The following is a 14,904-nucleotide window of genomic DNA, read 5'->3' as shown; positions in this document are numbered from 1 at the left end:
AGTGGTATCTTTCTTAGAAGCAGAAGAGGACTTAGGGTTCCCTCTTGCATTCAAGGCCCTAGAGGGAGCTGTAGAAACACATTCACATGGTCTTTTTTTTTTGGTAAAATTAGCAAAAGTACTGTATTTCAACTGTAATCAATCAGTTAAGATTGCTTTATCCATTGTGACTTCCCCTTGGCTAGTTGGTGGTGAAGTGAGTAGCAGAGGGCATTTTGGGGACCTGGCTAAAGAGAAGATGAGTTGGGCTTATTACACTGGCTTGGGTTAAGTGAGACCTATTTATGTCACTCATAGTTATTTCCATGTATACTTAAGTTTGTATTTAGTTTTATGTTTTTTCCCTTAAAGAGGGCTTGCCAAAATGTGTACAGTTTAGACTCTACTAAACCTGATTCTTCCCCTGCTCAGAAGAGACAGACACTCAAAACGCTTTCTATCAGTAGCTGCCTGTTTTCTGGATAAATTATTCTAATTGAATTAGTTACCATATTATTTAATAAAGCCAAACCTGTATTCCAAAATGAAAAGGATCATTCCTTATTTGGTCGTAAACTCAATAAATAGTTAACTGAGCATCTATGATATGCCAAGAACCATTCCAGGCCTTGTGGGTAAAGCAGTGATAAGATAAAATTGCTGACCTCATGGAGCTTACACATAGTGGAGATAGATAAACAAATAAACCTAAAAATACATACCTTCGGGTAGGGACTAGTGCTATGAAATAAAATAAATGTAGAGTAAGGGGTCAGGAAGTGATGGAAAGTGAGGGAGATGGCATTTTATGGGAGAGGGCTAGAAAGGCCTACTTGAGCCAGCGAGGTTCCAGCATACCTGAATGAATAACGGGGTCAGTCATATGACTATGTGAGAGAAAAGCATCCAGGTAGAGAAACAGCAAGTGTAGAGGTCTTAAAGCAGGAACAAATTGGTCTGTTTAAGTAACAAGAAAATCAATGTGGCTTATACTGAGATAAGAAGCCACTAAGTGATTTTGAGCAGATCATTAGAGATATGATCATATTTTCATTTTTAAAAGATCATACAGGCTGCTGTGTGGAGAACAGGCAACAGGAAGGGGAAGAACAAAAGAGCAGGAAGGAGGCAGTTGTTATGGTCCAGGAAAGGGATGGTGATATCTGAACTGTGTGGAGGAGGAGAAAAGTGGACACATGCAGGATATATGCAACATTACTAGCAATGTGGCTGCATCTGGGCTATGAAAGAAGAGAAATCAAGGATGATTCCTAGACTTTATCTGAGCAGTTGGGTAAAAGGTGGTTCCATTTATTAATATGGGGAGAACTGGAAGGGAAACAGGTGTGCAGAAGACATTAAAAAATTGTTTAGCTATATTAAGTTTGGAATTCCTACGGGACTTCTAAGTGGAGAAGGTAGTTACTTGTTTGAATCTGGGGAGAAACTGGAAGATTTGGGAGTTTTCAGCACATAAGCAGTAAACCATAAGAAGGATTGAGTTCACCTTGTGTATAGAGATAAAGAAGAAAAGATGGCACAGCACTGAACCCTGGGCCACTGCTCCAATTAGAACAGTGGTTCTCAAAGTGGGTGATTTTGCTTCCCTGGAGACGTCTGGCTGGGTCTAAAGATATTTCGATTGTTATAACTGGGGGATGCATGTGTGTGTGCCACTCTTTTCTAGTGGGGAGAGGGTAGGCAGGCTGCTAAACATTCTACAATTCAAAGGATGAACCCTCACAACAAAATTATCTGGTTCAAAATATCATTAGTACAGAGGTTGAGAAACCCTGATTCAGGGTGGGAAGAGAAGACTGTAAAAGAACAGTTGTTAAGGAAAGTAAAGTGAGTTACAGAAGCAAAGAGAAGATAATGTGGCAGGCAAGAAGGCTTCATAAATTGTGGCCAATGGTCAAGTTCATAAGGACTGAAACATGCTCTTGAATTTAGCAATATAGAGGTGGCTGAGGGCATAAAAGAAAATGGTTTTGATGGAAATGCCGAGGGTGAAAGCCCCATAGGAGTACATTCTAGGGAGAAGAAGAGGTCAGGCCAGGAAGTAGTAACAGTGAAGAAAGATAACCTTTTCAAATTCTGCTCTAAAGATACACACAAAAAAGTAACCAGAGCAGTTTATGGGAAAAGGAACTGTAGTTTTTATTAGAAGATGGGAGATATTAGAGCATGTTTGCATGGTGATCTGTTTGATCCAACAAAAGATAACAGATTGATGAAGGAAAGAGAGAGGATAATTGCAGGAGTAAAATTCTAGGTTAGACAAGAGGTTATAGAATAAACAAAAGATGAAAACTTTTCTGTATCAGGTTTAACTTAGCTGTACATTGCTCTTCCCTAGAATTAACCATTTGTTCAGTTCAAGAGTACAAACTGTCTTTATTATAGATTTTAAACATTTGACAAATTGTTTGGTGATATCATACGAAGAAGCAAGGTATAGTTCTGTCTAATGTATACTATATATTATTTTCTGTTAATTTCCTGGCTTATTATTAGTGTTTAAATATTTGTCTCATGAATAAATGAACATATAGGAAAATTCTATTATAAACTCGATAATCCAAGATATTTTAATCATATAACCTTTATTAAAAGATCTTTACCTAATTACAGGAATTAAACTGCATATGTGTTCTTGAATGACCTGACTGGGCATTATAGTAATTAAATTATTTGAACTGAAATAAAGGATTCTGCATTCTCTGTGGAATACAGATATAAAATACTATATTTCTAGTTTTAACACAGAGATCTTACCATTTGATGGTTAGATTTCAATAGCAGATGACATGTATGGTGTGAAAGAAAAATAATTAAGGACAGGAAATAAGGGGAAAATTAAAATTTCAGAAAAAAATAGTAGTAAGCACCACAAAAAGGTTTAATATTCTTTTTCTCAAAATTATAACCTGAAATTTCATCTCCTCAGTCTACTTTGTGTTGCTAATTATTTTTCCCAACTAATCTGGCAAACGATCTTGACCTAGAAGGCTTGATGAAAGAGTGAAGAATTACTTTTTCTTTCTTAATCCTTTCTTTCTCATTTAATTTTTAACATGGTGGAATAGTATAAATATATATTTTGAAATGGTACTGAGGGTCTGACTATTCTAACACCTTTACTGGAGAAATCTAACTGGAATTAGAATACTCTAATAGCATTTCCCTTTTTCTCTCAATTCTTCATGTTTTGAATTTTGATAATTTTAGTTTTTCAAACTGGGTATAATTTCATAAAAAGAAAAAAAAACATTAATGGCAGACACTTTCCTTTGAGTTCCTGTATACTTCAGTAAATCAAAAACAAAATGAACAGAGAAATTTGAAAAATCATTTTAAACAGCAGTTATCTAGTTTGTAATTTTTACGTCAAACCACTGACAATGAGTAGAATAGATATTAAGGTCCGAGTTCCTGAGTTAGCAAAAGATTCTATTTTTCTTCATCTACTTTTTCTTCTGAAGCCTCCAGTTTAAACAACTGAGAAGCGGAATGTCATGGAATGTTGGGGTGAGATCTCAGCTATCTCTGACACTCTCTATTTTCCAAATATTTTCCTCTCTGCAGGATCTAAGTTTTCTACTCTCACCATATGACTATAATTCCCTCCTTTCTGTTTCCCTCATTATAATAATGTTTTTACTCTTCTAATATATTCTTACCCAAGCCAGGATGCCTTTGCCATGCATTTTAAGGAAATCTGCTTAACTGGAAGTGAGCTCTTAACCTGAAGTGTTCCTCTCACATTTTCCTGTCACCTTCTTTCCTTATATGCAATCTTAGTACCATATTCCCTTAACTATAATTTTAAATACCTTTTTCCCTGAGAAAATTTCCTCACTGAGATCACAGAAAGACAACATAAGCTATTTCCAAAAATACTTTGGACAACAGCAACAATGTTAGAACAAGTTGTGTCCCAAGATGAGATGACTTACTCTGTAAAGATCAACAAAGGAGATAAACTCTTTTTTAAAAAAAAAACAGTAATTTGTTTTTAGTACCTAATTTATATTACTAAATTCTTTATTTGTGTTTATCTCTCAATTACTTAGCTTTAAAAAAGAAATGATTTCATGGGGAGTCAAATTCACAGAAACTGAAAATAGAAGGGTGATTGCCAGGACTTGGAAGAGGGGAAATGAGTAGCTGTTTACTAGGTAGAGTTTCAGTTTTGCAAGATGAAGTTCTGGAGATCTGTTGCACTGACATGTGAATATACATACCACCACTGAATTGTACTCTTAAAAATTTAAGATAGTAAAAAAAAGAGCATCAAATTGTATATTTTAAATGTGTGCAAGTGCAGTATATATAAATTATACCTCAATCAAGCTATTTAAAAAAAATAATTTCACGGAAGTCAGTTTTTCTATTCCACAAAACCTTAATTTTTTTTCAAGTTACATCAAGATCTTGTTCTCTGGCAACCTGTTAAGGAGTAACAGGAATATCTTTTTTATGGTAGAGAAAGTAAAGGTCTGCCCATAGGAAAGCAGTTTTTAAACACACAAACAAGTACCCAGACATGTTATATACATTCTTTCAGTCTTTCCAAATCTCAGAGAAAACTTATCAGTATTCTTATATTTTACTAAGGGAAAGGAAGACCTATTAAAAAATTATAAGAGAAATAGCAAAGAATAAATAGTTCTTTCCTAAGTTAAAAAATTAAGAATGAGCAAATACTTCAAAAATATTTGTTGACAATTTGTAAATACCTATAATATTCATGATACTGCTAGACTCTTATAAAAAAAAAAAATGCAGGCAGAATCTTAACTTCCCTGTTCTGCCCTGCCTGGACCCCAAATAACCGCAACTTTTTCTCTTGCTCCTCTCTCAGGATCACTTGTTTGCACTGCCTTCATCTTTACCTTCAGCCATTCCTCTTCCCAGTACTTCCTGCTAATAATGTTTTCTACATCAGGCCCTTAATTATTTGTAGATTTCTTGCACATACAAGAAATAAAAAGCATTCAACACATCCAGGTGTGAACAAAGGACATGGACTAGATGTCTAAAAAGATTTTCAGTACATATTACTTTTAAAAAGGAGACATAAAAAGAGCTGGAGCAAAAAGACAGGGGTCTGTAAACTCAACCCTGAAGAACAGATGGTTGTAAAAGAGAAATTTTGGGAAAAAGAGGCAGGAGCACTCTAGAGAAAAAAACGTAGCAATGGCTTAGAACTACAAATAAGCACGGCATGTTCTGAGAGAACTAGCAAGAACAGTTTAACTTAGTTAAAGAAGAAAGAGTTTCTGGGAGAAGTGGATCAGGTGAGACTGGGTAGGACAGAGTCTTCAAGATAATGATTTCATAGTAAAAATAACAACAAATATTGCCAGGACATATTTAGTACTTCTATATGCTAGCTACTATGCCTCATGTTCTACATATGTCACTTAATCCTCACAGCAAACCTATAAGGTAGGGATTATGCTCCTAATTTTGCAAGTGAGAAAACTGAATCTATGAGAGGTTAACAAACTTATTCCAAATCACTAAAATGGTAACTTCAGGTGCCAGGATGTGAATCCAATTTGTCTTCTTTTCCATTATACCTAGTATTGGTGGCAGGGAGAGGTAGATTAATTTCTAATGGTATCTGAGTGGTAGAACTGGCAGGCTAAAAGGGCAAAGAAGTTAATGATTTTCAATTTGAGTTTAAAAAAAAAAAACCAAACAGTAGGTAACAGGTGATAAAGAGAAAAAAAACTTTTGTACTAAAGGCCAACAACAATTTATTCTTCATTGAGATTTCCTGTTGTATAAAGCATACTAAAAATTTAATCTTAAAAAGTCATTGAAAACTCGAAATAAATTTAAATTATCAATGTAAGGGAATATTTAGGTAAATTATGACATGTAATAGATTATGCTGCTCTAAAAAATATTTTTGAAGCATTTTTAATAGCATGTAAAATCACTTAGGCTATATGGAGATAATTATAACAAAGCTATAATTGAGAAATAAAGGGACAAATTATTAGGTTAATGAAAAATAGCAAAAAATAAAAAAGAATGGAAGGAAATACGTTAAAATGATAGAATTATATCTGGGCAGAAGGACAACAGGTGATATACTTTATATATTTTTCCTATATATTTCAAATTTACCATAATGGGCACATATTAATTAGTAACTAACAACAAAAGATCTCTTTAATTTCCTTTTCATTCAATGACATCTTCCTTTTTCTTAACTCTTTTCCTCTCTTAATTCTGTCCAGTTTTCATCTCGATATTTCAGGTGGAAATGGGCATACTCACTCATACATCTATCTACATGTTCTGACAATCCTTTGCACAGGTGACAATACTATTCAGAAAGGGATTGGGTAATATTCGTTTCTTAAGGAAATTTAGGATACTGGTTAAGCACGGACTTTAAAGTCATACAGATCTGAGTTTCAATTTTACTTTTGTAATTTACTTACTGTGTGACCTGAAGCAAGTTTCTTAACCTGTCTGAGGTTAACTGTCTAATATGCAAAATAGATATTTTCCTCATGTGGAGTTTATGATTTAATAAATACATCTGGCACAGAGATGTATTTATGTAATACATGTATTTTATGTAATACATCTGGCACAGAGAAAAAAATCTCAATAAAAGGTAGTTATTATTTGGGAAGTGCTGTAACCTTTACACTACACAAGCTACATTCATATTTTTGTCCAAATCAGGCTAAACGTGTCCTTAAAAGTGAAGTAGCAGTAATATGCATGTTTCTACTCTACATCCTAAAGGAGTTTGTATGATTCAAGCCTCTCTATAATTGAAACCAATTTCCTTCACTGCACTTGCACATTTTGTTATTATTTTACTTGCTTATTTTCTGTTTCTCTCACAAGACCCTAAGTTCCATGACCGAGGTGTGTTAGTTACTCTCATATATCCATAGTCTAGTATTATATTTCATGGGAATGGTTAGTCCTTAACAAATGTTTATTGAACAGATGAAACATAGTATTCTCCTATTTTCAAATCTTGAATCTCTGTATCTCCAGAGAAATTTTGCAAAACTTAAGTACTGCCAATGGAAAAGGGAAACGAAAGGTGACAAGCATTTCCAGTCCACCGCAGGACTACTGCTGTCACTTCCTTTCCTCCTAACCCATCTAGCTAAGCCTAAAAAGAGAGGCGTAGTCCTGCCAAGAACCTCTCAACATGAGCACTCCCATTAGGACACAGTAACAACATACTGGGTGGCAGTCTTTCCCAATTTCGCATTTCAGATAAGCGGCCATTCTAAACAGTAATTACACGCCCTCAGAATTGCTAGTGTGCATTGAAGAGTATGGTAGCATTTCGTAAGTATACCAAAAAAATAGCTCATGCAACTACAAGTAAAAAATTAAATACTAAGCCCTCATTTTTCATCTGAAAAAAGTGGGTCATAGTCTCTCCAACAAGATTATTTTGGGGATTAATGGAAACAGGGCATGTAAATCACATACCACAAAAGTAAGCACTAAATAAACAGTAGCTATTATTAAAACACAATCCTGAAGTGAACTAACTGCATGTAGGAGCATAAACAATACCCTTGTATGAACTCATTTTTAAATAGCAAAATTGCCTAGTAACTTGAGTTAGATATTAAAATTATACTGTATTGCCTTGGTTTAATTTTCATATGTAGAAATTTTATTAAGTAAAAAAGTTTAAAACCTTTTTTTGTAACTGCATTTTAATTTAATATCTGTAACTTTATAATTTAAATTGAATTTTACTTTTTATTACAGAAAGTTATCAAAAACCAAACTAAATCAAATTATTAAAAAAAAATCTATATATTTTACCTGGCCATTTCCAAGCAGAGATATGTCTTTCCCCATTAGAAAATAGGATCCAAAAAAGAAAATAAAGGCATGACTGAAACCCAGTATGGTCCAATAAAGAAAAGTTTTAATACTCAGTTGACGGTTTTTACTAATGTCTCTGTAAATTAAAAAAAGAAAAAGGAACATATTAGGACTCTTATTTATTATTTACCTACTAAACAATTATTACAACTGGATAATTAAAAAATAAGATGAATTTTTTAAATTGCTCGAAAACCATTGTTTGTAATATCGTACGCCTGTGTAATAGCTTATGTGCAAATACATTTTCTCATCTTAAAGAAATATGATATAGGCATAATACTTGTTTAATAGTAAAAAGTTGATTTATTTGTATTATATTCTGTTGTAAACATTTAGTCACTCTGCTTCGTTTATTTTTAGTGGAGCCATTTGAGTTAGGTTCAGCACTGAGGCTCCCAATCAACTTCATGTCCATCATAGCTATTATGAGAACAGTCTTTGCCAATCTTGGGTCAAATCCAGTCCTAGATATCCTAGGATTCAAGGTAAGCTATTGCCATTTCTAGATAATTCATTATTTCTATAGGGGTGGAAGTAAGGTTAATGTGGAAATCATAAGTTGGTCCTCAGGAATAGTTCCACATCTCTGTGATTACTTGGTTCTGGGGAAGCAATAATCCAAGGGATCTGGGATGGGAATTAATGTCCTCAACTCTACATTTTGCATTGATTCTTACTCATAAATTTGGCAATGCTAGAACATGCATTTTTTAGAAACTCTAGAGACAACCAATTACTGAATAACTTCTTTTGTGCACATTAAATAGAATACTACTGGTTTGCCAGAGTAAATGCAAATCACATAACTGCCCAATGCATTAGTAGAATGAAAACGTTCATTAGTAACAACACTGGAAAAATTATATTCAACAATTATACACCATACAACTAAACTCTTTTCCTTAATAAAGTATTCATCACCAATACACTACCTAATATATTTATTTATTTTTAAGGTACTTTAAAAATTAGTAACTATGTAATATACGACTTGAAATCAGAAATGTTATGGACTTAATGCTGAAAAATACTTACCGATAGAGGGTGGGCTTGCTTTGTAATACATGAGGGTCTACATGCTGTTCTAGTAGACTATATATTAGAATAGGTAGGGAAGTAAAACAAATATTGTATAATGTCAGGTACACGCTGTCATACAGTGTCTAGAAAGAGAAATAGATAGGAATTTTGAGATTCTAAACTATGTATTAGTATTATGTATATAAAAACAAAGCATATTAAAAATAAGCACAAAAGTTATAATATTACACAATTCTTATATGCATCCTAGGTTTCTCACTATTCCTTTGATATGTTACACATAGTTTTGATTTTATGGTTTTGTCTTTCCATCTAAGTCCTACACTTTCTTTAAAGCATGATCCATGAAACTAAACATTGGCTCAAGTCCTTGATGATAGCTTCCTTTTCTAAATAGCCATATGTGCTACTGTTGGTACTCATTGTTCAGCACTTTGCCTATGCTTCACATACTCTTTTTGTTATTAATACCATCTCTTTAATTATACAGTAAACTCTCTAAAAACCAAATCAAAATAGTTTACTTCTTGTCATATACTCTTATAGCATTCTTTATTTCAGTCAAGTAAGCAAATGTTGTTACTGGCAATCAATGCCTAAGCAGATATTTAGAATTTAGAGTCAGAGATTGTAACAAGAAGAGAAAACAGTGTTTAAGGATTAATAAAAGTAATTTAAAAACCTAAGATAATCAAGCTCTTGGTATTTCAATAAATTTGAACAAATGTCTTGCTCAATTAGAGATGTATAGTGTGGTATGTGAAGATAGTACACAATTAGTCAGAAGCAATATGTCCAAGTATGGTTTAGTTGTTAACTTAGCTATGTGATCTTGGGCAAGTTACTTAATCTCTGTGTATTTCAATGTCCTTTTCCATAAAGTAAGACAGAGCAGGAATGGTAAATATGTGACATGTGTATAACCAGAGTCTCACTACCATGTGCTCAGTTAATGGCTACGTTAACTAATTTTGCAGGGTTTTCCCTCTGAGCCTATAGCCCTTTTCAATACAGTACTCCTAGTGATCTCTACCAATAATTTAGAGTAAGCTTCTGAGATGAAACGTGTAGGTCATCTCTGGACTCAATCACTAAGGTTCCTTCCAAATCTAAAAAAATTCTGAGTCAAAAAAATAAAATAAAATAAAATAATGAGGTAATCCCTTAATAGTTACCTGGACTGGTTTGATTTGGATTTTACAGAAATATTACAAATAAGTTGAAAAAAATTATCAAAATTCTCTCTTAAGCTGTTTAGAGTTAACATCTATTTTTAAAAAAGCATTCAGAAGTAAAATATATCTTGGTACTAACACTCACTTCAAACTGAAATTTAGAGTAAATATTATGAATGTTATACTTAATAAATACAATAATTAGAAAAGTTTTATCTAGTTATCAGCAGGATTAGGAAAAATGGAAAAAGTCCCTCCAAGTATCTGTCAAACATCGAACACACATACTTTATTCTAAAAGGATAAAACAAAAGCTTCTATTCACTTACTTGTTGAGAAAACAAACAGTAGAACTGATATAAAAATTGGGGTGTGATAAAGCACACATTCTGAAAAACAAGATTAAATGGAAATAATTAAAATATTTAGGTCTAAAAGAGAAAATTTCAAAAAATGGCTATTAAAGAGTCTAAAAACAATCTCAGTTGATATGGAAAGTAGAAGATCTGCCCATAAGAACTTGTTCATATAAAATGGGAAAACAGGACTCCCATTTTATTAAAAAATGCCTGAAAGTATTCTAAGCAGCACTTGCACATGTCAGAATAAAACACCACTGACTCCTATTGCTGTCAAGTAATAACATAATTTTCAATTTATACCTTCCAACTATTATTCAATACTTTGTGAATATAGTACAATAAGTAAGGTTTACTTAAACTTTAGTACTATAATAACTTTAAATTGCCAAAATATTTAAAACAGAATAAATGTAACTATCTAAACATCCTTCCATTTCAATACTTATGTCCGAGCAAATGCTATAGTAATAAGCTAGAAAAAACCTGCTACTATCATCTATTAGCCATAAGTAATCTACCTGTGGTCTTTCATTGGCTTGCCTGCATCTATTATTTAATTATAGGTATATATGCAATATAGGACACTCTGGTATATTAAATGTCTTGGTACTCAGGGGCTCTTAACATGAGTTCCACAGAACCCCACCTTCCCCAAAAGAGTCAAGAGTCAGATCAGTACTTCAACATAATTAGTTTCCTTCTAATCTTATGTATTTTATGCATCTAAAATGGTCATTCATAGCAAAAAAGATTAATAATCACAGCTTGAAACCATCATAATGAAATTAAAACATTACTGGTTAAAGACAAAATAACATCAAAGAAATCAAATTAGTTCAGTTCTAATTTGCACAGAATAAAACATAACAATTTTAAGTGTAAATTTTGCTGTGTTTTGACAAATTTATGTAACCACCACCACAATAACAGAACTTTTCTATCATAAAAAGTTCTCTTATATGCCTTTCCAGTCAATCTGTCACCTGCATCCCTGGCTTTGCTTTCTGTCAGTACACATTAAAATTTATGAAAAATAAAGTATATTCAGTAAACTGTTTTTTACTTATAGAAACAATTTTTAAAAATAATTTGTATGGTAATAGCATTCCTTAAATTGAAACTTCAAATTACTACATCAATAATTGATTCTAAAACATCTCCATGTAACTCACCTTATAAAAAAAGTACTGTACAAGGGTAGCTATTCTAATATAATAAAAATGACCATGAACAAAAAGCAATTTGGAGAGGAATTTAAATCTAGCTATTGCATAGTCACTGTTTCTTGCAGCCTGTCTTCCTTCTTTACCCATAATTCCTGTAAGAAAGGGGACAAAAAGGCAAGTTTATTGATAACTGGTAAGTGTAATTTTCATGATATAGGTGCAAATATGTTAACTATCTATAGCAGCTGAAACCAGACCTAGGATAACTGTACCCTAATATAGAGCAGATAGCAGATTCTCAACCATTTAAAAAGTCATTCTACTGAAATTAAATATGTAATTAATACAGAGTTATGATATATACCAGGCATGTAACATCAACTTTCAAAGAATTAGAATATAATATCAAATAAAATTTATATAACAATAATATTGAAAGTTCAAGATCTAATAAGAACATCAATTTTTACACTAATAAGCACTAAGTACTAGTTAATAGATTTCTAATGGAAAGAATGCTATAAAAGCTTTAATTTCATTATTTCCAATGAATATAAAAAATACTGTAATTGAATAATCAAACCTAGCAAAAATGAGCATGTCTGTTTTAAAACTTTCATCCATAACTCAAACAGAATGTGCTTTTTAAAAGAAAAGTATACAGTATCATCTGAAATCAGTATATAATTTTATCTGATAAATATGGAGTACTTTTTTTAGGTATGATAATCCTTTAGGTTTTAAAAGAGTTACTGGCCAAGGTTGTTTTTTCAATCTGGAAGCAGCTCTGAAAAACTATTTTTCAAAATTAAAAATTTTAATTTTTGTAATAAAAGGATCAAAATGTTCCAAAGTGCATAGGTAAAGACAATCTCCTATATTCACAACACCTAGGGAAAAATCACTATTTTTGATCTATATCCTTTTAGAATTTTTCTTTCTGCATATTTTGTGTGTGTTTAACATATATACAAACAAGTATACAAAAATGAGATTATTTGTTTTGTAATCTTTTGTCTCTCAAAACATATTTATAATATACATCTTTGTCAACATATTCATTTATTTCCTTAAAAGAAATTCTGGATGCATGACTGCCAGGTCAATTGGCACATATTTAAAATTTTGTTATACTTAATAATGCAGGGTGTACCAATTTACACTCCCACTAACATTGCACAAGAGCATTTGTTAATCTATACCTTTACCAACTCCAGGATTTATTAATCTTTGTAACTCTGTCAATCTGATAGGCAATTTAAACTCGTATTTTTTATTAGTGAGACTGAATACTTTTTCATGCATTTTGTTTTCATTTTTTAAAAATTTTTAATTAAGTTTATTGGGGTACAGTTTTCATTTTAGACTTCTCCTTTTCTGACAACTGATAGCTCAGATCTTTCCACATATTTCTACTAGAATGTTTGTTTTATTCTCCTTAATTTGTTAAGACCTCACATACTAAGAATATTAAGACTTTGTCATCTATTTTGCAAGTATTCTTTACTACTTTGCCTTTAAATTGTTTTGGGGGAGTATTTACTTCTGTCGCACATATTAATCATTTTCTTTATAGTTTCATGCCTTGTTTGGTTTTGTACTTAAAAGACCCTTACATATCTCAAATTACAGGATTATTCATTAAATTCTTGTTACTTTTTATGGTCTTTAACAAATTATTTAAATCCTTAATCCATCTGTAATTTGTTTTGCTCATAAGCAATGGAAAGAGATCCAACCTCAAAATTTTCCAGATAACTAACCAGTTTTATCAGTATTTTTTTTTTTACCAAGTAATTTGTTTCCCTACTCATCCAAAATATCTCCTTTGTTATATTCTCAATTTCCAGATGTCTGAATCTATTCTATTTACTGATCTGTCTGTTATCATAGTAGAATCAAAATTGTCATAAATACTGCAAACTTTTTATGCTTTAATATACAGTATATGAAGATATTACCGAAGTGGTATTTTTAAAATGAAGTTAATTATCCTAAACAGGAAGCAGTTGACTTGAGAGATACACTAGAAATATTAGACCCAATAACTACTCATCACAGGACATTAGAGAGATAATTCCAGAACAGGACTAGTTTAACTCTAATTCTAAAAATTTATCCGTTAATGAAAAACCAATACTTTTCTCTTTTGCTTCTGTAATTGTATAATAAACTCATTGAGGAAGACAGGTCAGAACATGGTTTAAATAGGAAATGATTGATAATTTAAATAAAATAATATTAGTATCCTTAATCCAATAAAAATTCAATACAAAAAGAGACAGGACATTAGAATAAAGGTTGTTTAATTAGAAAATTATTTGAAATTTTATATTATAGTTTGGTGTAATTTCCTGTCTCTAAAATTATCTTTAAAATGACTTGTAGAATCTTTAGACTGACAAATAACAACATTCCAAAACAAGAACTGAAAACTGTAAGGGCAACTATATAAATCACAAATTTAAAGTTTAAGAGTGGTAAAAATAATGTGTGAAAGTACTTTAAAAGGTATAAATGAGCAACAAATGAATAGGACAAACAGAGACTCTTAGACATGGTCTATAGACTAGTGGTTACCAGAGGGTAGGTGGTGAGGGGAAGGTAGACGAGGTAAAGGGGGTCAAATATGTGGTGACAGAAAGAAATCTAACTGTGAGAGGTGAACACACAGTGTAAATATATACATGCTTTATTGTTGAAGTGTACAGCTGAAACTTACTGGATTTCATTAACCAAGGTCACCGTAAAAAAGTAAAAATAAAAAATAAATTAAATAAAAATAAAAGGTATAAATGGCATAATAGTTACTTTATTATGAAGGAGAACTGGCAAAGATAAAATTCACTAAGATGGTATTAATTTCCTTGAAAATTTGGAATTAAAATGTCCTAAATATTGGGCTAATTATAATAGGCTTCTGATGGGGATATACTATGGTATATTATCATTTTGTATTTAATTTTCATTCATGTATTTGTATTGCACTTTAGCCTACAAAAGAAAAATTCTAAATCCCCAAATAATTATATCAACTTTAAAAGTTCAGGAAAAAAAATCAATCACCTATGCCAACATGTGCTTCTTGTATCATGCTTACATCATTAGCACCATCGCCAACAGCCAATGTAATAGGTTTCTCAGGTGAAATTTTTATCAGTCTTATTACCTGAAAGACATAAAACTAATTAGTTAACTATGATAAAATTTCAAATTTCTTGTATTTATATAAAGTCACTTATCTGAAATGACTGTTGTAGGAAGTAGAAAAATTTAATTTTA

General features: G+C 31.8%; 1 protein-coding gene across 5 annotated transcripts in view; it reads right to left on the bottom strand.

The window, feature by feature from the left end:
- Positions 1-14,904, bottom strand: part of ATP11B (ATPase phospholipid transporting 11B (putative)) — a 102,375-nt gene that overhangs the window by 24,967 nt on the left and 62,504 nt on the right. For all 5 annotated transcript variants that reach the window (XR_005650267.1, XM_039850743.1, XM_039850744.1 and 2 more), the window contains exons 21-25: positions 14,689-14,791; positions 11,629-11,774; positions 10,424-10,483; positions 8,914-9,041; positions 7,813-7,951 (exon numbers count right to left, since the gene is read on the bottom strand). Coding sequence is in view for 4 of the 5 variants with exons in the window: in XM_039850743.1 (XP_039706677.1) it covers positions 7,813-7,951; positions 8,914-9,041; positions 10,424-10,483; positions 11,629-11,774; positions 14,689-14,791 (576 nt within the window). In the remaining variant the exon portion in view is untranslated. The remainder of the gene's footprint in view (positions 1-7,812; positions 7,952-8,913; positions 9,042-10,423; positions 10,484-11,628; positions 11,775-14,688; positions 14,792-14,904) is intronic.

The sequence above is a fragment of the Pteropus medius genome, unplaced genomic scaffold (genome assembly GCF_902729225.1).
Source record: "Pteropus medius unplaced genomic scaffold, Ma_sr-lr_union100, whole genome shotgun sequence".
NCBI lineage: Eukaryota > Metazoa > Chordata > Mammalia > Chiroptera > Pteropodidae > Pteropus > Pteropus medius.
The sequence above is the reverse complement of the archived record's forward strand: the minus strand, read 5'-3'. Positions and strand labels throughout refer to the sequence as shown.